We start from the raw sequence: 26,049 nt of genomic DNA, 5'->3' as shown, positions 1-26,049 counted from the left end.
AGCCGCCTCACACCCACAATCCCCATCAGAAACCTGGCCTCTTAGCCCTGGGTTTGGGGATTCCAGGGGCCGGATTAGACAAAATGCCACTAGAAATAAAATTACAAGATCCCCAAGATGTCAGGTCTGATCTTACCTGAGGCGGAAGCATTTAGGGGTTCTCGGGTGTGGACTGTGGGTTCGGTTTATATGCTTCCCCTGGACTGTGAGCCTCTCGTGGGGTCAGTGCATTCTGCTCCTTCTGCATCTGATGGGAGCTTTGTCGTGGCTTTGTGGGATGCTGGCCACCGTGGAAGTCTCTTGGTTTTCCTTAGCGTCAGTTCAGAATCATTCTGGATACAGCTGGATGTGACGGTGCACACCTGTAATCCAGCACTCGGGAGGGTGAGGCAAGAGGACCAGGAGGGCAAGGTCATCCTTAGCTGTTTAGTGTGCACATGGCTAGCCTGAGCTACATGAGACCTTGTCTTAAACAACCAAGTGAGAAATTAGCTGGGGGCTGAGAAGATGCTCAGTGGTTAAGAACAGCAAAAGGCTGGGCTTTGAGTCTCAGTGCACACCTCAGGAGCTCACAGCTGCCTGCCACTCCAGCTCCAGGGCATCTGGCACCTTTTTCTGGTCTCCATGGGTGTCTCACATATGTGGCAACACATCCACACACACATAGACTCATAAATGATGAACCTAAGGCTAAGTTGTTAAGAGCACTAGCTGCTCTTCCAAAGGACCCTGATTCTGTTCCCAGCACCCACATGGCAGCTCGCAATGGTGTATAACTCCAGTTCCAGGGGTCTGACACCCTCACACAGACATACATGCAACCAAAGCACCAATGCACATAACATAAAAATAAGTAAATCATTTGAAAAATAGCCTACTAAAGCTAGAGGGTGTAGCTCAGTGGTAGAGTGGCTGCCAGCATGCTCAAGGTCCTGCCTGGGTCCTATCTCTGGTACTTTTGAGGACCCTCCTCCTGTAAGTCTGAAATCCTTTCAAAACAAAAGGCTCACGTGTTCCTAATACACAAAACATAACATAACATAAAAATAAGTAAATCATTTGAAAAATAGCCTACTAAAGCTAGAGGGTGTAGCTCAGTGGTAGAGTGGCTGCCAGCATGCTCAAGGTCCTGCCTGGGTCCTATCTCTGGTACTTTTGAGGACCCTCCTCCTGTAAGTCTGAAATCCTTTCAAAACAAAAGGCTCACGTGTTCCTAATACACAAAAGAACAATTATTCTCCCCTCCAGCTCCATGAGCCACACACACAAACCCAAAGCTTGTATCAGGAATGGGACTTTTCAGATGCAATTCTTAACTCTAGTCATTTTACTCTAAGACCCTACCACAAATTCAGACTCCCTGGTAATTCTGACTTAGCAGATATGAGCTGAGGCCCAGAACCTTCTATGAGTTTCTTGTGAATCACTGATGACAAAGGTGGTGATGGTGGTGGTGGTGGTGATGGTAGGGGTGATGCTGATGATGATGGTGGTGATGGTGGTGGGGGAGATGGTGATGATGGTGATATGGTAGCTGTGATGATGGTGATAGCGGTGGTAGTGGTGCCAAGGATCATGACTGGCTCTGTTGGAAAGGATGATAGCTGGGACTGGAGGGACACTCTGGACCCTGATATTGTAGGGACTGCTCTGTTTGGAACTTGTTCCCTGAAATATGTTTGAAATGTTCCTCAACCCTGTCTGCACTCCACTCCTTGTTCACACAACATCTCTGAGGTCACAGTGAATGCTAGGCCCAGTTCTCACACTGGAGACACAGCACTGACCACAAGAGTCTCAAGGCTGCCCTCCTGTTCTTCAGGGTCATCCACAAAGGCTCACCCTCAGGATCTCAAATCCTAGGGCTTAGGGGTAAGGCAGACAGGCAGTGTCAAGGACTCCCCCCACGTCCACACCCCCACCTTCCACCCCACCCCACCCCTTGACCCCCAGAGCTGTTCTAGAGATGGCTGGGCTCCGTGGCCACACCACAGCTCCAACCCCGTGGGAGACGCAGGTTCAGATGGGGATACCTCAGCCTTCCCAGTGAGGGTCATCTTGCCCAGCCCTGTGGCAGCCAACACGGGGGCCACCCCTGTTCCCATTCTGTGGCTTCATCCCTCTGTCCCCCGTGTCTCCAGCTTGTGCCACTTGCACTTGGCTCTTGGTTCAGAATCCATTTATGGGAAAACCAAACCGCAATTGTCTGGATGGTTGGTGCTTACTCTGAAGAGGGAGGCTGGGCTGCTGGGTGTGCCACCTCACTCAACCCCCGTCTGCCCCTTTCTTTTCCCAGGATTATCCGTCCTACCCCAGCTTTTCACAGAACCAGTACCCCCAGTATTTCAGCCCATCATACAACCCGCCCTACGTCCCTGCCAGCAGCCTCTGCTCCTCGCCCCTCTCCACGTCCACCTACGTCCTCCAGGAGGCTCCTCACAATGTCCCCAGCCAGAGTTCTGAGTCCCTGACCGGTAAGTACACTCACGTTTGCTCACATTCTTGCCTGTGGTCTGAGCTTTTGGACCACAGCTCACATATCTGAGTGAAGCAGATATGTGAACTGTGGTCCAAAAGAAGCACACGCTTGCACAGTCTTCTCTCATTGCCTCTCGATCCTTAGTAACAAGCATTTATTAAGCACCTACTGTTTCCCAGGCAGTCCTTGGTGAACAACTACCAAAAAGGGGGCCTCTGAAGAGTTCTTTAAAGATGCAGCTATTTTTATAAACGTGTGTGTGTTGATGGCATGAAGCTGGGGTTAGAGGTGGTCGTGATTTGCCATATGTGCACTGGGAACTGAACCCGGCATCTGTAAGAACAGCAAGCACATTTAGCCGCTGAGCTACCTCTCCAGCCCTAGGTCACTGTCCATTTGATCTTAGTAGACTGCAATCAAATAGTCTCATAGATACACTTACAAACTGGAGTAGGAAAGACGAGCCACAGTCCTCACAAGAGAAGGGCTTCTCACACCCAGCCCACACCCCCATCGTCCACATAGGTCAGAGAAACAAGTACTGACTAGTAACTGTGGGGCTGGGATTCGAACCCAGGCCCACCAGGCTTCATCTTCTGGACTGAGTTCTTATTTATTGGCTATTCCCAGTTGAGATGTTCTCTGAAGTTCGCAGGGGGCAGGACTGGTGGGGGATGGGGGAACTGAAGCGATGGTTCAACTATGGAGAGCACTTGCTGCTCTTCCAGGGCTGAGTCTGTTCTCAGCACCCGCCTGGGTGGCTCACAGCTGACTGTAATCCCAGCCACAGGGGATGTGGCGCCCTCTTCTGGACTCTGTGGGCACTGCACACACATACTCAACATCAGATGACTCTGCCTAGGAGCTAGCGAGCCACCATACACCTCTAAGGAGGATCAGCTGCTGTTACTCACAGGTCTCTGCCTTTTGAGTTGCTCACCCAACCCTGAGGTGCCAGCATTTTAGGGAAACCCTCTATTGCATGGGACTTTTAGGCTCCAGAAAATAGGGAAAAAATGGTTTATGAAAGAAAAAAACAAACACTTATTAGGCAGGTTATAAACAGTGTTGGGGGGTCAGCATGGCATAGATCAGGGATTCTGACAAAATGCTGAAACTTAGCTTCTGATCTCAGGACTTTATCCTGCCTGTTACATCACCACAAAGAAGGGCTTATTCCTTCTAGATCCTTCTGCCAGAGCCCTGGAGCACTCTCATCGGCCAACTTAGTTGTATGTCCATCCCATGGCCAGCCTCTGTGACTTAGGTATGATGCTGGAGTTAAAAAAAAGGCTCTGGGTCGTATGCCCACGGCTGGAGCTAGAGTCAAGTCAGCGCTGTGCCAGAACCAATACACTAGGGGGGAGGGGGAGGGACAAGGAAACCCAGAACTCCAGAGCCAGAAGAGAGCAGACCCACCCACACCCCTCGACTGTGAGGTACACAGTCCAGGCTGTTTTCAAACCTGCAGCCCTCGAGCTTCAGCCTCCTCACCAGAGGTTGCTGCCTGAGCCAGGTGGTTCCAGACTCTTGGTGTCTTCTTCGCGGAATTGATGAAGTGTTCAGAAGTGGCAAAGCCACAGGGGTTTTGTTTGGGGGTGAAGTAAAAGCTCAGAGTGGAAACACTGCTACGGGGGAGTGGTGAGCTCCAGCGAGGTTGCTCAAGAGCCCCATGCTACTTCTGAGGTTTCCTTTTGTGGGTCCAGGAGGAGGAGGAATTGGTTGCTAGGGGCAGAATGAGGGTGATTTTTTGTTTTGACTGACAGGTCTCGGTTATATAAACCTTGGTTTGCTGCAGATATCCTTTCCCGTGATGCATCTGGCTTAATCATATGCGTGTCCAGTCATGCATAGGCATAAGATGGTAATTAGAAGATTTTTCCCCCCAAAAGGTCACGCAGAGGACACTTTTCTTTATTGTGCATGTACCAAAAACCAATCCAGATTGGACCACTGCCCCTAGTTCCAGGATGTGTTTGGCCACAAAAGGGAGTTCCTGTGAGGTTGCTAGGGAGTTACTAAGGGAGGGTGAGGTGGAGCGATAGGTTGCTTTGTCTGGTAAGGAGCATGTATGTAGTTCGGTTCAGGTCGCGATGGGGGAAGGGTGGCAGGTTGCTCAGCTCTTCTGCAAACTAAGTGTCCCACAGGTGCCGGGGTCACAGGGGCAGCCAGCATAGAGTCTCAGTCTTTTGTTGTTTTGTCTTATTTGAGACAGAGTCTCCTGTAGCCCAGGCTATCCCTGAAACTCAAGATGTAGGCAAGGGATGACCTTGAATTCCCATCCTCCTGCTTCCACCTCCAGTGCTGAGATTATAGGATTGGGCCTCTATATCAGTCTTTCTTCTGTCTCTTTTCGGAGTCTCCTGGTCCTCTTGGGCTCAGCAGCCTAATGCTTCATGGACATTCATTGCCAGCTATCCCTTGCTTAAAGGATAAGGAAGAAGCAGCGGGGAGAACCCTGCCCTCTCTGTCTGGGCTCTTGGTGTGTCTGTGCATCCAGATCTGCACATCCCTTCCCGGGAGAGCTCCCCACCCCTGTCCTGAAGACAAATGGAGACACCTGGCCAAGTATTTTGAAGTCAGCTTTCAAGGGATCGTCGGGCTTGACTGACTCCTTAATCTCCATAGTCTCGTCCCGAGTATTTACCGAACACACAGTCCTTCTCGCTTAGCAACTTCAAATCATTTTCTTTTGAGAAAGAACATGAAGTCTAGGAAACTTCTCTTCCTGATCATGGACTATCGTTGGCACTCTGCTTCTCCGAGCACTGGCTTCAACAAAGGAGAGGAACGAGGGGCTGGTGGGAAGTCGGGATGGAGAGGAACTCCCGGTGGGAAGATGGGCTAGTGGACCCAGAGTTCAAGGGTGAGCCTGATGCATATGTCTCCCGCCCTTCCTGAGGACTTGGGTTAGATGGCAAAGTCATCTCTGGGTCCCATCAGGAGCAAACACAGGACTCATCATGTCTCTGAAGTGTCCTTTCCACGTCCCCCCAGGTCACTTATCCCTTGGCCTCAGGTATAACAATAAAAGGTTAGGGTGACTTTTCCTGTGTCTCACAAGCTCACATAAATGTTAATGGCATCATGGGGCTGGAGAGATGGCTCAGTGGTTAAGAGCATTGGCTGCTCTTTAGAGGACTTGAGTTCAGCTCCCTCACCTACATGGTGGCTCACAATCATTGGTCCCAGAAGATCTGATGCCCTCTTCTGACCTCCAAGGGTACCCAGCACTCATACGGTGCAGAGACATACATACAAGCAAAACGTTCATGTACAAAAAAATAATAAATTAAAAAAGTTTTTAATCTAACTGCATCAATAACTGTAAGCTCTAACTGGGGTGCCTAGCCTCTTTTCCCCAGTGTCTGTTGCACAAGAACATTTAGCACATGTGCACACACACACACACACACACATATACACACGTATGAACACACATGTAGGCTTTTAGTGTTTTCCACGAAACTCCACTTTTGAAACCGTCGAAGGCACTTGTGTTTCCCAGCTGCTCCAGTAGTTTGATTGACAGATCCCACCGGCTCTCAGCCTTGCCGAGAAATGGTCTCTAACACTTTCCTCTTCCTGTCCACACTGAAAGACACGCTGCTCCAACAGCTGTCAACATCTGTGCAAAAGCCAACAGTGTGCAGAGGACTCTGGGCAGCCTGCTGCACAGAGCAGGGTCTAAACACCTGCCCAGACCCAAGAGAACAGACACACCTGGCCAGAACTTCTTTCCTAGGGTTTAATGTGCTCCGTAGTACTCAGAAAAAAGTTGGAAGGTTGTTTTTTTAACTTCTTAAACCACCTCCCTCAGCCAATAAGAGAATGTTAAGTTCTCAAGAAGAGATTTAAGGTTTTCTGTGCAATCAGATAACATGTAACAAAGTTAGAAGCGCATGCACCCTTTAGCCCAACTATTCCCCACATAAATATAAACACTTGAGAAAAGGAATCCTTACTGCAGTTAATATCAAAGCAAAGACTACAAGCAACATAGATCCCAGTTAGGAAAACAGTGGCACACCCACCAGCGGCATAGTATGCAGCTCTGAAAAAGGAGTGCAGGGACATCATACAATGATGTCTGTCTAAGCCCCACCCTTTTTTAACTGCTATCAGAGGTGGAGAGAAGTAAAAGAACCGCATATGAAAATCCAGGCACCCTGCCTCGCACCTAAAATCTCAGCACTCAGGAGGCTGAGGCAGGAGGATTGCCATGAGTTCAAGGCTAGCCCGAGTTACATACTAAGTTCCTGGCCAGGTTGAACCACAGAGTGAGACTGTTTCTTGCCTCGCCCTCATGGAAAAAGAAAAAGAAAAAAACAAAACTCTGTGTGAGATGTGTCCCCAGAATTTTCTTAACTAGAAGCATAGGTTGACGTCCATGTTTACATAGGAAGTTTCTGGAAAAACGCAGAGCAACCGGCTGTGGTCAGTTTCTCTGGAGAAGAAAACTGGGAATGTGGAATGGAAGGGAAAGGCTGTGATAACAGACGGTCTGAACAGCACACCAACAGTAGTGTGTTCCCGCTGGCAGCACGCAGGGCGTTCTGAGACAGACTCACGCTCTGGATCAGACAGTAGGTTCCAGCTCAGCCAGCATCCAAGACAGAGATGGCGGAAGAATTAAATCACTAATAAATGGCAAGCACTTCTGGAAATTTCTCAAACATTTGGAATCTCAAAAAAATGCACCTATGCAACCTGGAGGTCAAAGAATCAAAAGGAAACTTAAAAGTACTTTGAACTGAATGAAATAAAAACACAACATATCAAAAGTTTGTGGAATGTCATTAAAACTGCAAAGGGAAATACCGTGGTTGTTAGAAAGGAAGAAAGGGGGTTACAAACAGAACCCTTCATTTTTTTAATTTTTTAAAAATTATCTATTCATTTTAATTTTGGAGGTATGAGTGTTGCTTTTATTTGTCTGTGCACCACATGTGTGCTGAGCCCATGGGGGCCAGAGGAGGACATGAGACCGCCTGGAACTGGAGTCACGGATGTTTGTGAGCTGCCCTGTGGGTGCTGGGAATTGAACCCCGGTTCTCTGGAAGAGCAACCAGTGCTCTTAACTGCCAAGCCATCTCTCCAGCCCCAAGACCTCATCTATCTTAAGAAACTCTCAAAAGAGACAAAGTAAGCAGAGGCACAGAAATAAGAGATGGGGGGGACAGATTAGAGGGGGGAACCACAAAAGAGAGGGGTGACGTCATTGTGATTGTGCCTGAGTTGATAACTTAGATAAAATGTGGATCCCATGGAAGACAGAAACTCCCTGCTTAACTCAAGAAGCAAGTGGTTGCCTACATAGCCATGTAGCCATTGAGCAAACGGTGGTGGTGGTGGTGTGGTGGCGGCAGGGGTGGCGGCAGCGGCAACAGATGCGGTGGAGGTAGTGATGATGAACAGAGCTGACGCTGTTGGTGTGCAGGAGGCACTGGGCTCCATCACAGAACCAGGTGTAGTGATGCATGTGTATAATGTCAGTGCTGGGGAGCTGGAGGCAGGAGGATCAGGAGTTCAAAGTCACCCTTGGCTGGATAATGAAGTGTGCTCCGGCTTGGGCTGCACGAGACCATGCCTCAAAGGAAAGCAGAAGTCACAAAACAACAACAGCGACAACAACAACAACAACAAAACCATCCCCAGATGGCTTTGCTAGTTAATCCTACTGAACATTTTTAGTAAGAACCGCTGGCTCTACACAAATTTCTATGAAAATTAAAGTTAGATATTTCCTGAGATACCCTCTGAGGTCATAAGCAGGAAGCCGAAACTGGACAAGGCCATGAGAAGAAAACCCAGGCCACACACTTCATAAACAGAGGTGATACTGCTAAAGAAAGCAATAGTAAGCCAAGACTAAGCTTTCATGGATTGAGTCTTTATCCTAAAGATGCAAAAATTGGTTTTAAATTGGAATTCAATTTATCTAATGTATGATATTTGTAAGCTGAAGGGTGCAGAAGTGCTTTTAACATTTCAAAACCTTCCAATTAAGTAGAAACAGACTGAGAGAGAGAGAGAGAGAGAGAGAGAGAGAGAGAGAGAGAGGCAACCACATCTGGCTTCTGAATGTTTTCAATGGGCGGAGCTTAGAGGCGGGGCGGAGCTTAGAGGTGGGCGGAGCTTAGAGGTGGTGCTTTAGTGAGTGATGAAGCCATGAGGATGGAGCCCTTAGGAATGTGGTTAATATTCCTGTAAGAACAGGTAAGAAAGCTAATCTCTCAACTGTGGAAGACACGGCAAAAACCCACCCATGAGCTGGGCACGGTAGTACATGCCTTTAATTGAAGTGTTTGGGAGGCAGGGGCAGCTGGATCTTGTAAATTCCAGGCCAGCCTGATTTACAAAGAGAGTTCCAGGACAGCCAAGGCTGTTACACAGAGAAACCCTGTCTCAAGGAAAACAAAACAAATGAACAAACAAAAACAACAACAAAAACCCTACCCACTGACAAGCCCAGCGACTTCACCAGGAAATGAACCTGCTGCCATCTTAACCTTGGACTGTCCAGCTTACACACGGCAGGGTGGGGGTGGGAATATTAATTTTTAAGAGTATTTATTTTATGTATATCAGTACACTGTCACTGTCTTCAGACACACCAGAAGAGGGCATCAGATCCCATTACAGATGGTTGTGAGCCACCATGTGGTTGCTGGGATTTGAACTCAGGACCTCTGGAAGAGCAGTCAGTGCTCTTAACCTCTGAGCCATCTCTCCGGCCCGAGAGAATTTTAAAGAATATGCTTGTATTGTTTAGTCACCCAATCCATGCTGGGTTTGTTGTAACAGACCAAAGTAAAACTGCGCAGCTTCAACAGATCTGCAGACACCCACTAGACAGTATCACCACGTGATGTCTGCTGATTCTCAGTAGTGGGGCACGAACCCTGGGCCTCGAGCCTGCTAGGCAAGTGTTTACAGCCCAGCCTTCTTTTTCACTTTTTATTTTGAAAGAAAGTCTCACCAAGTTGCTGGCCTTGAACTCACTCTGTAGCTCAGGACCATCTGGAACTTTTAATCCCCCTGCCTCAGCCTCCCAAGTAGCTGAGGTTACATCGGTACCTCCAGGGCCAGCTACGATGTCTGCTCTTTCTACTTTGATCAAGTATCTGAGCTTAGAAGAAACTCTGCCTCCTGAAGAAAGCCGTTTCTCACTCTGTGCTAGGGTCCGGTGCTGGCTGGTGGGAGGAGGCCCCTCTATCCCTGTCATGACACTGGGTTTTCTCTCTCGTGTGTCCCTTAGTCGCTAAGGAGCGCTATAGATATTAAAGAAACAAAGTTGAGTCCCTTGGATTTTAGGGGAAAATAGGAGACAGAACTCAACCCATTCCCAAATGCATTTAGTCAAAGCCTACCCTCCCTCCCACCGACCCTCCCTTCCACCGACCCTCCCCCCCCCAAACCCTCCCTCCCTGAGAGCTGGAAGGGAGCTGGTCTCTGCAGGACAAAGTTAGAAGCTAAAACTGTTTTTGTGAGAAAATGGGGGCAGGATGTTCTCTGAGGGTCCAAGAGGGTCTACAGTTCTAACACTGCTGATGAGGACAGGCCCAGCACTTGGATCTTGCCACTAATTTGTAGGGACTTGAGGCAAGTTCAGTGACCTCTAAGCCATACATATCCACGCGCCTCTGGGGGCCTCTCTAGAAACTAGGTATTAGGCTATGTTCTACATTGCCATAATGTGATCCCAAAGACTTGTGACTTAAAAAAAGAGAGAGAGATTTATCTAGCTTACAGTCTGGAGGGACCACAGACCTTTCAGAGTGTGTCCCAGTTGATATGAGGACCCTTAAAAAGTCCCACCATTACCCCTCTGGGGATCAGGCCCCCAAAGCGGGAAGCTCACCTCCCTGTGGGCTTACATTTTCATCCTTCTGTCCGCGGAGGAGTCTTTAAGCCATCCGCACGGGCCACTTACTGTAGTCAGACCCGTCCTCCTTCACTTCTTCCAGATCTTAAGCAGATGCCCCTTCCCTCACAGACCACTCACGTAACACCCCTACCACCACCCAACACCTCACGTGCACAGACACGTTTGTGTGTAGAAACCAGATGATAGTCTCAGTGTCACCCTCAAAAAGGCTGTTCGTTTCCTTTGAGACAAAGTCTCTCACTGGCCTGGAGCTCACCAATAAGGCTGGAGTAGTCGCAGGTATCCCTGAGCCAGATCTGTCTTATCTCTGTCTCCCTAGCATTGGGATCGCCCTCTGGAATCAAACTCGAGTCCTTGGACCTACACAACAGGCATTTTACCAGTTGAGTTACACTCCCTGCCTTTGCTGGAGTTTTTAAAGCACTTGATCCTCTAGACAGGACCCAGAACCTGAAACAGGGCTTCATATCTATTGGGCTGGAAGAAAGTCACCATGGTATGGATGGCAGTGAGCAGCGGTTTAATCTTGACCTCTGGGGCTCTTTAGGGTCTCCTCTAGGGGGTTGCATGATGATAAGAATGATATTTCCCTGGAAGAGACACCAGGCCAAGCATCTGACCTTTATACCATCCTTGTCTCTCCCCAGGAGACTACAACACACACAACGGACCCTCCACACCAGCAAAGGAGGGCGACACAGACAGGCCACATCGAGCCTCGGATGGGAAGCTACGGGGCCGGTCAAAGAGAAATAGTGACCCTTCCCCAGCAGGAGACAATGAAATCGAGGTAACTAGGGGGTGTCTCGTGGTGGGAGAAGCTGATCTATGTCTGTAGCCTGAATCTTGGCTGAGGCTCTCCGAGCCTTTGGTCAGTTGTACTTTCTAAACACAACCCAGTGACAGAGAAACTGGGAGAAACCTAGAAGAATTGGGTTGACTGTATAGAGTCCTGCTGGGGGACTAAGCTGGGGAAGGACAGACAGCCTGAGAGTCAGCATGGACCATGCTTCTCATACCTCAGTGGCATCTGAATCCCCTGGGGGGTGGGAGGGGGACCATGGGGCCCTCTAATCCCATAGGTCCTGGGCCAGAGAAGTAGATGTATAACAGGCCCCTTAAGCTGCTGAACCCCAAAAGGGCTACACCCCGAGAGCCCCTGGTTACGTGATAATGGGCATGATTTCCAACTGGAGTATGCTGATGGGGAGACTTTGTAAGGACAGGTGCCAGGTTTCACACCAAACCAAGGGACTAGGTGGGGGCAGTTTAGGAAGCCCAACTTGTCCCAACCTGGGGCCAGCCCAAGGTCTACATCCTCGGTGTGGCCTAGCAGCTCAGGCAGGGATGTTCCTGTTCCGAGGCTAGGGACAGAAGTACCTGCAGAACTGGAAGGGACCATCATCCTTGAGCTGCATGCCAGGCCCGCTTGATCACACTGCCTGATATGGGGACTCCAGGCCCCAGTGGTCCCAGTGTGCAGCCAGAGCCGAGGAGGCTGGCCTGGGGAGCATGCTGGCATTTGTCACATGTGAGCATTTTCCCTGAACCAGCCTGCCTAGAAGAGGAAGGGAGGGGACATAGGCCTCAGAAGTGCCCTTGAGATAGACCCAAGTGTACACAGGGAAGCAAGCAAGTTCAAGGGTCTACCCCGCTCTATTTGTTAGCTGTCCTGTGCTCTAGGGCTTGAGTAGCATCAGAAAAGATGGGATTTGTGCCCAGCATGTCAAACACACTGTGACACTTTTGTCTGCCTTCCTGGACATGTCACAGAACAGCCACAGACTCAGACTTCATGAGCATCTTTGTCATTCCTTAAAGTCTTTGACCCTGCATTTCCATCCAATAGACTGGTAGAAACCCATTTCATTACTGAGCCCCAGCCGGGCTCCCAGAAGCATCACAGTGTTTGTGTAGTCTCAGGGCAGAGCTTGGTCACTGCCATCGTCCTCAGCACTGAAGCCTACACGCTCAGTAAGAGGCCAGCTGCCCAACTGGTGCCAGACTCTGCAGTAGCCACAAACCTCCCTGTTGAGCATAAGGACATTGGAACATCAGTCACCAGCATCTGGTGGCAAAAAGAAAAACCACAGAACCTACAGGATAAGAGGGACATGGAGACCAGGCTGCAACAACCAAGAGGAGGCTGAAGGGATGTCCCAGCCAGTGAAAAGCTCTCTACACAAGGGCCTGAGTTTACATCCCCAGCATCCATGTTATAAGCCATACCTGGGGGCAGGGCAGGCTCAGGGCAGATCCCTGGTATTTGGTGACCATATATTCTAGCCAATCAGTGACCTCCAAATTCAATGGGAAGTCCTGTCTCAAAAAGGTAAGGTTGAGAAAAAATGGGAAAAAACATTTGACTTTGCTATCTTCATCACATGCATGAACACACATCTGCACACTTGTATGCACACACACACACACACACACACACACACACACACACACGAAACCAAGGATTAAAGAAATGCAAACCCAGGGAACTATCAAGGGACTGTCAAGGTACTGTGCTGTCCCACCAGGGAACAGGCAGAGAACCCAACACCACTCAACCCAAGGTCAGACCGAAGCCCAGCTTAAGTGTTAGACCTGCCCCTCTGTTGACACCCTATGGGGAGGGAGGATGAGGGTGCACTTACCAGACCTGGGGGGGGACCCAGGCCAGGAGCACTCACTACTGAGCCACCTGGTGTCACCCATGCCACCGGTGCAGATTTAACAGTGGTTTGTGGCTTTGCTGTTGTATCCTGGAAAATACTGTCCTTGGGGACCTCACCTTGCTAGTCATCAACAAACAACACACTCTAGGTCTCTGCCAGGGAGAACCACCCTCAGCCTGGGCATTCTGCCTCCCTTCCTGCAGGCCCCACCCCCTTCACTCTGAGATGGGCTTTCTCTCTGTTGCCCAGGACGGACGGCCTCAAAGTCCTGAGCTCAAACCATCCTCCTACCTCAGCCTCCCAAACAGCTTCCAGCTACGCTACTGTATCCAGCTGTGTCTCCCAGGCTGGCCTGTGTCCCTCGTGCCTCAGTTTCCCAATGTGTATACAGGACTCTGCTTCTATTCTCATTTTAGAAGGGGGTGAGGTTTGAGACAGGGTCCTGCTACGTAGCCCAGGCTGACCTCAAGCTTCAAATCCTTTTGCCTACCCTCCAGCATCCCCGGTGCAGGGATTATAGACAAGCACCATTGTGCCTGGCTTCCCCTCAGTCTTAAAGCTACCATTCTCACTGAACTGGGAACACCCAGGCTCCTGGTGTCTGTGGCCTCCCTCTCTCCCGAATTCCTGCATGTCCTCAACAGCTCAAACATGCAGAGAGTAACACCGGCGGGTGCTAATACACCCTTCTGGAGATCTCTGCCCTAGCCGTACGTAGCTTCTGCTCTTGAGGAGAACAGTGGGAGTGGAGAGAGACATTCTTCCATGCCACTGAAGAGAGGGTGGGAGCACTGAAGCATGGAAGTGGGGTTCACAGGGCAATATTATTCTGGAAACACCTGCTTCTCCGGATGAGAACGGGCACCGAGGCGTGAGCACCACTTGGCTCCTGAGTTTAATGTCAGCAGGCTCATTCTCACCTCTTAGGTCTCTGGCAGTTTCCTGAAGGGCAGACCCCCAGGAGAGAGGCCGGTGCTGAAGTGGAAGTTCTGAGCACGTGTTATATGAAGCCCTTGGGCTACAGGTGCCAGCAACCAGCTCGAGCTGGCTGACACGTAATAGCAAAGAATATGTACAAAGGATGCAGAACCCTCTTGGAACAGAAGGGTGGTGGAGAGCAGGATGGTGGAGCATCAGAGATGGGATAGGGCCAGCCTGCAAAGTGGAACAAGGAAACTGTTAGGCCTCTCTCCTCATGTGGTGAAGAAGCTAGAAAACCCACACCGTGTATTTTCAACAGCCCTGCCTGGTACAGTACCCCGCAGCCCACTCCAGCCTCCCCTCAGCTCCCACTGAAGCCAAGTCCTGGGGTAGCTTTGGGTTCATCTCTATCTTCAATGAGCCTTCTCCTCCCCTCATGCCACTTGGCCACAAACAGGCCCCAGACGTGAGACTTCGGCTTTCTTTGAGACCCCAAGTTTAAATCTCAGATCTATCTGGGGTGGCTAGGGATCCACTCAGGCACAAGCTGTAGTAGCCATGGATAGAGAGACCTGCAAAATGTCCCCAGGAGCTCACCCACTAGGGACCTTAGGCTGAGGGTCAGGGAGGCGAGAAAATGAAGTTAGGACTGCTTGAGAGAAAGCTCAGTGAGTTATGGGAGCCTGCAGTGGACCTGGAGACATTCTCAAACTGCTTTTTAATTCTGTAATGAAAACTTCTGAGTTAAATTGATTCAAGACATTGAATTCAACTGGATTAAGATCAGGTATATTGAACTACAAAATGCCTCCTCAAAAGGGATGCTTCCCTGACTTTTTTATATGGTCTATATGGCCCATAATAAGAAATACACTCGTTGCTGGAGAGATGGCTCAGCAGTTAAGAGCACTAGCTACTCTTCCAGAGGACCCAGGCTCAATTCCCAGTACCCACATGGCAGTTCATAACTGTCTGTAACTCTAGTTCAAGGGATATGCCATACTCACACACAGAGACATGCAGGCAAAACACCAATGCACATTTAAAGAACAGAAAAGAAAAAGGAAAGAAGCCAGGCAGTTGTGGCCCCTTTCATCCCAGCACTCAGGAGGCAAAGGCAGGCAGATCTCTAAGTTTGAGTCCAGCCTGGTCCACAGAGTGAGTTCCAGGAAAGCCTGGGCTACACAGAGAAACCCTGTCTGGGGGTAGGGGGAGAGTAACAAACACACTCCAGGCTGAAGAGATGGCTTAGAGATGGCTAGGCTTCGGGACCATGACAAAGGGGGTTATTTGTCTTTCACTTCACACTGAGGGAAGTCAGGTCAGGAACGCAAAGCAGGAGCCAGGGATGGAAAGCACGGAGGAACACCTCCTCCTGGCTGGCTCACTGGCTCTTCCTCAGCCTCCTTATACAGCCCAAGCCTCCCCCCCCCACACACACACACACTCAAAAACCCACAGATCCACACACAGAGACACAGAAACACACACAGACATACACACATACATACACACACACACACACACACACACACGGTAGCACGCGTGCCTACACACACATCATACACATAATAGTATTTATTAGAGCCCTGTGTAGAACACACTTACAGTTGTAGAACTGTACATGTAGAACTAAACATGCAGAGTGGTTTGCTCACACTGACAATGAAGAAGAAAAATCAACGGCACGTAAGAGCAGAGGCAGACAAAGTGGGGACGCCTCAGCCCTTTCTTGCCCACTTGCTCCTCTGCCTCAGACTGGGGAAGAAAGGCGACACCTCCATGCGTAAAAATGGAAGATACCAACACAGTCCAAGGAAATTGTCAAATGTTGGCAAGTCCGTGAGGAACGCTTCCCCTGTGTTATTTAGAATTGCAGAGTCAAGTTTGCTACAAACAGAAACAGAAGTGCCTGCTGTACAGCAAACAGTGAGTTAACTTGGTGTTATCTCTCACTGTGAAGAGCGTCCTAAGGTCTCTTCATGTGTTGCCTTGAATTTTTGAGGGAAGCTTTTGGGTGAGCCCTTTTTGAGTTTTTAGATGAAGACCCTTGGTTCCAGCCCAGATGTGGCTAGTGAGAGTCCCAAAATCAGCCATGATGATATACTCACAAATGGGGTTCAGTGGCGGCTCGGGGCACATTGTGGGTCCCCTGTCTACAGAGTTCTCCAAGAGGACCAGAACCTGTAGACATGAAGTAGACGTAGTCGACTCCATCTTTCCTCCCTCTCTTCCATCACAGCGCGTGTTCGTCTGGGACCTGGATGAGACAATCATTATCTTCCACTCCCTGCTCACAGGGACGTTTGCATCCAGATACGGGAAGGTAAGGATCCAATTCGTCTTTCTTTTTCAAGATCACATTCCTGTGTTTGCTTACCCTGTGTGCGCTGAGTGTCTGGGTCTGAGGGTGAACGTGTGTGGCACTGTAAGTGTGTGAAGCTCTGAGAATGCCTTGGGGGAGTCCGTTCTCACCTTCCACCGTGTGCGAGCCCTAGGAATCGAACTCGGGTCAGCAGGCTTGACAGTGGATGCCTTTACCCACTCAGCCAACCTGCTGGCTCTTTTCCTTATTTTCAAGTGGAACGGTGTGCCCAGGCTGCTTGTCCTGGGAATCACGGAGGCTCCTCAGGACCCTACACCAACCCAAAGCTGACCCTTTGAGTCAGCCAGGATTAGATGCTAGGAAATGTCCCTTCTGTGTGTGAGAATTTCATGCATTCCCTATCTGCCGTCTCATGCCTTTGCTTCCAACGCATGAAGTCATCCATGTCTATAATGACCAAAATCCTTGGGGTCTACTTTAGAGGACAGAGGTATGCCACAGCCAGACATATAATAACGTAGAAAATGGGTCAAAGAGCTTTCCTGCTCCTTGGTTCTCTAGAATGTGAAACAGGCCTGTGGGGGCCGGTGGGTGACAGTGGGTGTCTGCCTCTCTTTCTTTCTCCCACTGAACCTAGCACTCACTTCTTTGATAGGATTGGCTGGTCAGCAAGGTCCAGGATCCTGTCTCTGCATCCCCAGCTCTGGGGTTGCAGGTGCACGCCACCATGCCCAGCTCCTGACACAATTGTCAGGAACCTTCCTTCCTTATGCTGGTGTGGGAGCGCTTCACCGCGTGAGCCATCTCCAGGACCTGCTGTGGACTTAACAGACCACGGGCAGATGAGCAGGACATTTGCTGTCTCTTCGGGAGGGGGGGTTCTGGAGGGGGTCGAGGAAAGCATAGTGGCTTATCTGCTCTGAAGTAAGAGGCCAGAGGTAGCTGCCTGCGGCACTGGTGGGGAAGGAGGCTCACCAAGCCTGGGAAACCCTTTTCTTTCAGCTTAGCGTGCTGGACTTGACATCACCTCATGGCTTTCCCAGCTGCTCACGGCTTTTATGGCAGCTATAACAAGCCGGAGGTGTGATTAACAGGGTAGATTTATTGTCTGCCACGATGCTGTGCCGGATATAGAAATGGTGTCGGGGGCGCAGAAATCTCTCACCCATAGACACGTCATTAATATGTGTGGCGGGGATGGCGGTATGCCCTTTTTAGGCTCTGCGGGGCTTAGGTGGTTGCCAGCAATAAGAACCATGAGTGGAGTCTGCAGCCACAGCAAACACATGCCATCCCCTAGGGCTGTGACTGCCAGGCACATGTTGTCCCCCACCCCACTCCCGGGGCTGTTGTATGTCTCCCATTAACGCTGTTTTGAGGGGATCCATCCACCATACCCAGTGTAGTTGCCACCCCAGGCACATGCTGGAGTATATTGGGTCTGGGAGAAGCCGGCCTTCTTATGTGTGTCCCTTGATTTCTTAATCTAAACGGAGAGGGCCCTTGAGGAAAGAACCCACCAAGGACTCCATTCTGGGTCCCATCCTCTTGGCCCATGTCATTCCTCAGTGCCAGCCACCTCTCCCCAGCCCCACGCCTTCAGCCAAGCCAGCACTTCCGCTGGCCCTCCTAGCTGGTCCCCAACCTCTGCTTTCCCACATCTCTCACAATGCTATGGAGGCAGATGTGTGCCATCATGGCCAGCTTCAGGTCTTGTAGTTAATGTTGTCTTCTTCAAGGGCCTTTCCCTAACAATTTCCACCCAAGGTGCAGCTCTCCCAAGAAAAGCATTTGTGCATTTCCACCATAATTCCGCACTTCGTGGATGCCTCCTTTGTGAACACTAAGGACCCTGAGGACAAGGGACCATGAGCGTTTCTCACCTTCCCAGCCTAACAGGGTTCAGGGAACAGGCTTGCTTAGTGGGTATTTGTTGGATGGATGAATCGGGGTGATGTAGGATACCAAGCCTGTGGAGGACCAGAGCATCCATTTCTGCCTTGTTTGCTGCTTCATGGAAGCAGGACACAGTCACAGAATATACTCTCCCACTTAGCAGGCATCGAGTAAATATCTGCAGGAAGAAGGGAGGGGAAGAGGGAGAACGGAGAAAAGGGAGGAAGACAGTGTCAAAAGAGAAATTCCTAACTGGTGGCCACTGGCCAAATCCAGCCTGCAGATATTTTTGTTTGGCCTCCAGAGTATTAAAAAAAAAATGTGAATTTATCGCCAACATTTAAAAATCAGGCGATTGCACAGACCAAAACAATCCAGATTTCTAGCTCTTCTTGAAAAAATGAGGAAATCTGGCAAGCCGGCACTCCCCTGTGGCAGTAATCAGCAAGAACTTAGCAGCGGCTGCCCTTAGGGACACTCGTTCTCAGGGCCCATGGCCCTGCCCACGCCCTCCCCCCCCCACCCCCCCAGTCATAGGGCTCTCCAGCCCCTGGGTACCTGAGTTCCTATGTCCTAGAACTACCAGGCTGTGGAAGGTCAGAGCTAGAAAAACCCAAAGCCACCAAAGGCAACCAGTCTCCATCATTTGAAGAAGAAACTGAAGCGGGGGGGGGGGGGGGGGGGGCGTGGAGGAGGGGGTGGAGAGGTCATCATCTGCCTTCTTGTGTAATCGCTGACTGTCCTCATTCCTCTTCTGGAATCTTCCATTCCCTCCCCCAGCTCCCTCTAAGGTAGTTTAAAAATGCGGGGGTGGGGGGGAGCGGTAAGACCTGAACTTAAGAGACTTGACATAGCCGGCGGTAGTAGCGCGCACCTTTAGTCCCAGCATGTAGGAGGCAGAGGCAGGTAGGTCTCTGTGAGTTCAAGGCCAGCCTGGTCTACAGAGCAAGTTCCAGAACAGCCAAGGCTACACAGAGAAACTCTATCTAGAAAAATAAACAAACAAAAGCCCTGGAAATAGCAAAGAAACTACTAATTTCTTATGAGCATGTACACACTCACACATACATCACACACACGTACACACACATACACTCACACACACACACCCCTCAGACTCCAGGCATAAGTAGCTTGAGCCTGACTAGCCCCAGAATGGAGGCTCCTCCAGGCTTTGCTCTCTGACATCCCAGGAACATTGACCCTTGTCAGGATTAATCATGGCTTACCTTAGAGCCACATTCCAGCCATGAAGAGGGAACGAGAAAAGCCATTCTTTTCTTTTTTTTTCTTTGTCCTTTTCTTTTTTTTTTCTTTGTTGTTGTTGTCATTGTCCACATTAAATTTTACATGAACAGGTGTGTGTGTGTGTGTGTGTATGTGTATCACTTGCATACCTGGTACCAGTGGAAGCCAGAAGAAGGTGCTGGATATTGTGGAGTTTGATTCAGTTGTGAGCCACCATGTGGTTGCTGGGAATTGAACTCAGGTCCTCTGCAGCCAATGCTCTTAACTGCTGCACCATCTCTCCAGCCTCTTTTCTTTTCTTTTGTCTTCCTTTTAAGGGCCAGACCCAGAAGTTACACATATCACTTGTGTTCACATCCCATTGACTGAAACTTTGTCACATGACCACAGCTAGCTGCAAGAGAGTCAGGGCAAGGTGGTCTTTCTCTGAGGAGGCAACCACATGCCTAGTTAAGATGCAGGGGTCCTGTTGCTCTGAGGAGGAAGAGATTGTGGAAGACCAATCTAGCCCAAAGTACAACCCAGCATACAATTATTTCTGTTTATGGGACACCTGAATCTATGAGTCTGTATTCCAGAGAGAGGTCCAAGCTATACCTCTAAGCCAGGAAGTCAGAGAAATGGGAACAGCCAATATGAGCATAGCCTTGAGCTCATTGTGCAGACAAAGTAACCAGGACCCAGGAGACAATGCAATTGGGATATTCATAGTAAGAACCCAAGGCCTCCACTTCTGACCCTCTACTGTTCCCCTGCTATATTCAGGGTACCCATTCCTACCAGCTGAGAGCAAGCAGAACTCTAGGTTTGAAGCACACATCGGTGTGCTACACAGGGAACTGATCAAATCACAGTACCTGAGCCACCCAGGGATTGCTGAGATTCAGGTCTGGCTGGATCCAGAAGCAGCATCTGCAGCTCCCCCTCAGCCAGCTTCTCCCCCTCAGCCAGCTTCTCCCCCTCAGTCAGCTTCTCCCCCTCAGCCAGCTTCTCCACATGGCGATCAATTCTCTCTCAGCAACCCTAGCTGAAAAAAAGGAGTTTCTGCTTCTTAAATCCCAGGACAACCCTTGTCCCACCCTGGCTTCAATGCTCATCCCAGCCTCTGCACTTACAGTTGCCCAGGCTAGACCCAGAGCCTACTCCTGGTATGGATGAAATGGAAACCAAACCAGTCCATGCCCTAGGGCTGGACCCCCCAAAAGGACCTGAAACACCCTTTCTGGAAGGGTGGAAGCCCCCAGAGATCTGATACTTGCTCTGAAGGCCAAAACTTTTGGGGCATCCATGCCAAGGACCCATAATTCACATCCACTCTGTTGGGTATTACACAGAAGTAGGACTCATGTCTGTCACAGCCTCAGCCAGAGGAGGGAGCCCTGTTTACTTAGGGAACAGAGACCAGAGCTAACCAATTAAGAAATGATTCAAAACAGGGTGTTTGTTTTAAAACAGAAACTGGGCTGTCTTCCTGATCCCAATCAGTGGGTGCTGAGTGCAGCTGTCACCTCTCACTTCTGTGCCAACCTCTCCTGTGTTCCCCCCACCTAGGGCTCAGGGCTCCAGCGGCCCCGCGGTAGCTACCTCCCACAGCTCCTGCGGGTGCATCAGCCGTGCCCCTAGAGGTAACTGCTCCCTCCTAAGCCTCTTGCCCTCTCTTCCCTGAACCCCTGCTTTTCCTCCTGGGATTAGGAGAACACAGGATGGAAGTGTAGGGACCTTTGTCTGGATGCAGGATGAGATTTGAGAAAAGGTCATTTAACCATCTCTGATCCGAGGAGAGGTATTTTAACCATCTCTGGTTTGAGGAGAGGTATTTTATCCATCTTTCCTCCCAGATCCCACACTCCCTCTGTGGCTCACTGTCCATACAAAGACATGGAACTTAGCTCTGGGATGGCGACTGCAGCTTGTGTCGCTGCTGATAACCGCTTTGCAGAGATTCTGCGTGCTTAGTCCCAGCACACACGGCTCAGTTAGTCTATCTCCAGAGCTGAGAGTTCAGTGCCACGGTCTCATTTTTTTAAATTTTGTTATATTTACTTAGTATGTGTGTATGTGTTGCCACGTGTGTGTGTCATGACGTTCACATGGTCATGTGACAACTCCCAGGAGTCAGTACTCTCCTTTCACCATGCGGTCCTGAGGATCAAATTTAGGTGTATGTGTGGGGGGGGGAGACAAGCATTCACATACAGGCTTGTTTGGGACTGTCCATTCTACTCCACTGTTCTGTCTGTCTGTCTGTCTGTTTGCATCACCTTTACAGTCAGTTTTGAAATGGGAACTTGAGCCTTGGTGTTGACCCCTGTACCTGGCACGACCCTCAGGTATGTTGCCTGTTCTCACAGGACCTTTGCACATGCTGTCTTGTCTCCCAGGAATCTCATTTCCCAGTTCTACTCCAGGTTCTTCCCTTCCTTTATTCAGGAACTTGCCCAGATGTTCCCTCAGCAAACAAACCTTGGTGCCTCCTGCCACAGCCGGTTTACAATTTTCTGCCCCACCCCCACCCGATAGCTACAGCATATGAATATAAACTCCATGATTGCGTCCCAAGGCGGGTTATGTTACCAGGGTTCACCGGCCCCACCAGGTGATTCCAGCTTCTCAGAGCCTTAGTCAAAGACCTGAAAAAACACACAGATGGCAGTATGACCGGCGACTTTCCAGGAGCAAAGCAACTGGGGACAGATCAGACACAATGCACCTAATGAAGCAGTAAGGTGTTTGAACCAGGGAACTCAAGGGCCCAGGTATTATCATGTCTTCCATGTTAGGGTCTAAGAGGAGGAGATGGTTGCTACCAGTTTCTGTTTTGATTGGCAGGCTTAGATTGTGTAAGCCTTTGCTCACTGTAGAGCATGCATCTGATTTTAACCATGCTCATCACTCAGCTATGTATAGACATAAGACAGTAAATAGGTGTTAACCCTGAAGGTTCACCCAGAGGGTATAGTGTACCTTATTGCGCATGCACCCAGAAGTCATTCAGGCCAGATCAGGCTCCTACCTCCTATACTAAGATATGTTCTGGAATATATGTCCAGGGGAGGACACAAAAGGGGATTTACCAGACCTGCAAGATGGCTCCACAGTTAAAGGTGCTTAATGACCTGAGTTCAATTCCTGGAACCCACGCTGGAAAGAGAAGACTAACTCCCAAAAGTTAACCTCTGACCTATGAAACCATAGAAACCCTATGGCATTTGTGTGGCATGTGCCCATGCTCACAGACCCAAGAATAATAAATAAAATAAGTTGTTCAAGAAGATGTGTTGCCAAGTGGCTACTAAAGAAAGCCTAGCTAATTCTATTATTTAGAGATGAGTGTGCACATGGCCCAAGCCAAGTGGGGTCCCAGCTCACTGAGCTATTCCCTATGCTTGCCTGCCTCACTTAGGTACCTCGGGTATAGACCCAAACTGTGTGTCAAACCTTGAGAAATGAATTCCAGCCATATTTTTATGTAATATTTGAAAATTTCAAATCAGTGCCAAAACTCAAATAGTGAAAGAGAATCATCATCATAATAATGTAATTATAATAATAATATAATAATAATAATTCATAATAATGTAATTCAGGTCACAACCCTGCATCGTGAAAATAGCCTCCAATCAATCGTGATTCCTTGGCTGAAGTAGCAGTTAGCTCTCTACAAGACAGATAGTTCAGTGTCACAACAGTAGAAATAGACTGGCTTTACCAAGTCCTAGTGGGTTGTCCCGTGTGTGTGTGTGTGTGTGTGTGTGCATGCGTGCATGCGCGAGCATTATTCACACGTGTGTACGTGCATGTGGAGGCAGAGGAGGATATCAGGTGTCCTCCCCTTGGGACAGGGCCTCTCCTGAACCTGGAGCTGAGCTGGCAGCAAGACAGCCACAATATGATCCTCCTGTCCCCACCCTCCCACACATAGTGCTGAGGTTACATGTGCATATATGGCCACACCCAGCTTTTTATGTGGATGCTCAGGACCAGAACACATGTCCTCATGGGTGTGTGGGAAGCCCTCTCTACCCACCAATCATCCTCCACAGCCCTGGATATAACTTGGTTTTTATTGTGCACATTTCAATAACTTTTTCCATTGTATCTAAAGTATGGAAAAATATAAGTATGTTTGGGGGATCCATTTCCTTCTGCCTTGGGCTGAACAGGAGCATGGTCCCAGCTGCAGCCTGGGGCCTGAAAAGAGCCTAGCAAGCAGTGGGAAACAGAAACGTCTGTTCAGACCATGAGAGTTGGTGAGGAGACATTGAAAGTGTCTGGAGCAGACAGAGTTCTCTGCCCTTGCTGCACTAAATGGAGTTTTCTTTTGCCTTAATACAATTTATCTTCCAAGTCAAACCAATGTTCTCCAGCTTCCTCGTCAGCCTTCCCCTTCCTGGAGCAGACACAAGACAGTAAATGGATGCTTAGAGTCTCAGCAGCAAAACCCAAACGAGGATAGTGCAGCTTTCGGCTTCTCAGGGTGTCACTGGGGTGTGTCTGGTTCCTGTCCCTGGAGCTTCTCAGAGTGAAGCTAGTCATAGTCTCGGCTGCCTCATCCCAGCCAGGGCTTAGCTCCTAAGTGGGTCAACAGGGTGAGGGCCTCACAGTGGGGAAGCCAAGGATTCTCAGAACTCACTCCCCAGTCGGTGGGTTTGAACTTGGAGACCACGGCCAGGAGCCAGCTAGTTGCTCCTTTAGTCCAGAACTTCCAATTTGCTCCTTTGTATAGAGGAAGCAAAGATGGTGGGCATTCTGCCATGTCACTGTGGGAGGGAGCGGCAGAGCCTGTGGGTCAAACAGAGAGGCAGCTGGTATTATTACAGTATCCATAGTGACCTGAGTGTGCCCAGCACCTACAGTGGCTCAGCTCTGCAAGTGCTCCACTCCTCCTGGGCCAGAACCATGTCCCATGTACTGGAGACACAGCTGGGAGTCAAGGCCTGGAAAATCTTGTGTGAGGAGAAGAAGGAAGCCGATAAATGAGAGAAATCGGGAATACAGAGAACGGCCAGAGATGCCAATACAAATCTGTGTTCCCACTGTTGGGAGGCTGAGGCAGGAGGATGACCAGTTGGAATCCAGCCTGGGCTTCATAGACAGAGCCTCTATTAGAAAGAGGGAGGGGCAACAGAGAAAGGAGAGAGAGAGAGAGAGAGAGAGAGAGAGAGAGAGAGAGAGAGAGAGAGAAGCTGGAAGTTCCACGGGTACAGGGGCTAGCACATGCCAAGAAGTCTGGTTAGCATGAAAACCAGCAGAGACCAGTAAGGCTGCACGGGGCAGGAGGGGGGGGGGCAGCAGCAAGAGGACCGGCTTCTGCTGTGAAGCAAGAGCCCCAGGGTTTGGGGAGGAAAGCCAGGCTGAGTTCTCTTTCAGAAGGCCTGGCTGCTCCCCAGGGAGGTATGATCAGAATTGGGGAGAGCCTTGAGAAAAGGGCGGCGGCCCATCTGACAGATTCTGTTCACTCTAGGAGGTAGAGCAGGGAGCGAGGTGCACAGCAGGCTGCATCCATTTTGAAAACAGAACCAACCACAGATAAAGATGCAAAGCAGGGGCCAAGGAGACCGGCTGTCAATAAAATGTGTGCTTTGCAAGCAGGAGGTATTAAGTTCAATCCCCAAAACCCACATTAAAAACAAAACAGGAAAAAAAAAAAAACCAGAAGTGACACAGTGTAATTCTAGCATATGATGGAGGCATGCCTACACACACACAAATACAAACACACACATACACCACACACACATACAAACATACATACATACACCACACTCACTCACAACAGAAATAAAAAAGGGTCACATGAGAAGGGCCCCTTGGACATTAGTTCATCCCGAGGTCCTTGGATTGGCTCCCCACCCCCACCCACCTCAAGCCGCAGCTCTCTGCTCACAGCTGCCTCTCAGACATCTAGATCTCCCCATCCTCTTAACAAACACCAGGCAAAGTGCTTAAGGACCGCTGTTTATTTTATTTCTTTAATGAGAAAACCTTCGCGTTCCTCCCGAGTTCAGCTGTGTTTATTTACACTGTGCCTGGGCTCTGGGCCTGCTTCAGCCTGAGGTCTGACAGGCTGAGGAGCCCCAGCCCCGGCAAAACACAGTCCTTAGAACTCTATAAAGTAGACTCTCAAAATAAATACTGCCTAATTCGCTCGGCAGAGGTGGATTAAGTCAAGATGAATACAATTTAGAAAGGATTTGCTGAGGAAGTGGGAGATTTTGTTCCCCCACTGGGGTTGAGCTTGCATCAGAATCTTTTCTCCACCTTCAGACTGACAGTTAAAGCTGTTTGGTTCTTAGGACTAATGAAGAAACAGCTTGGACTGGAACTTCCAATCACGATTGATTTTTTTTTTTAATGGTATTAGGGGTTGGAGGTAACTTCCCTAGGCCACTTCCCCCGTCCTGTAAGGCATCTGCTATTGTTTTGGGGTGGACCAGGAAGGAGCCGGAGATGCTTTGAAAGAGTCACGCAGGTGAATGACAGTCATGGAGCCTCCGGCAGGGGGTGGTACCCTTTGTCATCTTAATCCCTTGTAATAGCGTTACCCCAAGCAGGAGCCTGAGGCCTGTGCTTATGCGTTTTCTTGGCATTAAAGGCTTCTATCCAACAGAAAATATAGGTT

General features: G+C 49.6%; 1 protein-coding gene across 2 annotated transcripts in view; it reads left to right on the top strand.

The window, feature by feature from the left end:
* Eya2 (EYA transcriptional coactivator and phosphatase 2) overlaps positions 1-26,049 on the top strand; it is a 170,564-nt gene that overhangs the window by 113,813 nt on the left and 30,702 nt on the right. For both annotated transcript variants that reach the window (XM_085832304.1, XM_021149209.3), the window contains exons 7-9: positions 2,297-2,474; positions 11,018-11,160; positions 16,200-16,283. In XM_085832304.1, the coding sequence (XP_085688430.1) occupies positions 2,297-2,474; positions 11,018-11,160; positions 16,200-16,283 (405 nt within the window). The remainder of the gene's footprint in view (positions 1-2,296; positions 2,475-11,017; positions 11,161-16,199; positions 16,284-26,049) is intronic.

This window comes from Mus caroli, unplaced genomic scaffold, assembly GCF_978045245.1.
Source record: "Mus caroli unplaced genomic scaffold, Mus_caroli_1 scaffold_2, whole genome shotgun sequence".
In the NCBI taxonomy this organism is placed as follows: domain Eukaryota; kingdom Metazoa; phylum Chordata; class Mammalia; order Rodentia; family Muridae; genus Mus; species Mus caroli.
Note: the sequence above shows the minus strand (reverse complement) of the source record. Positions and strands in the feature narration are given on the sequence as shown.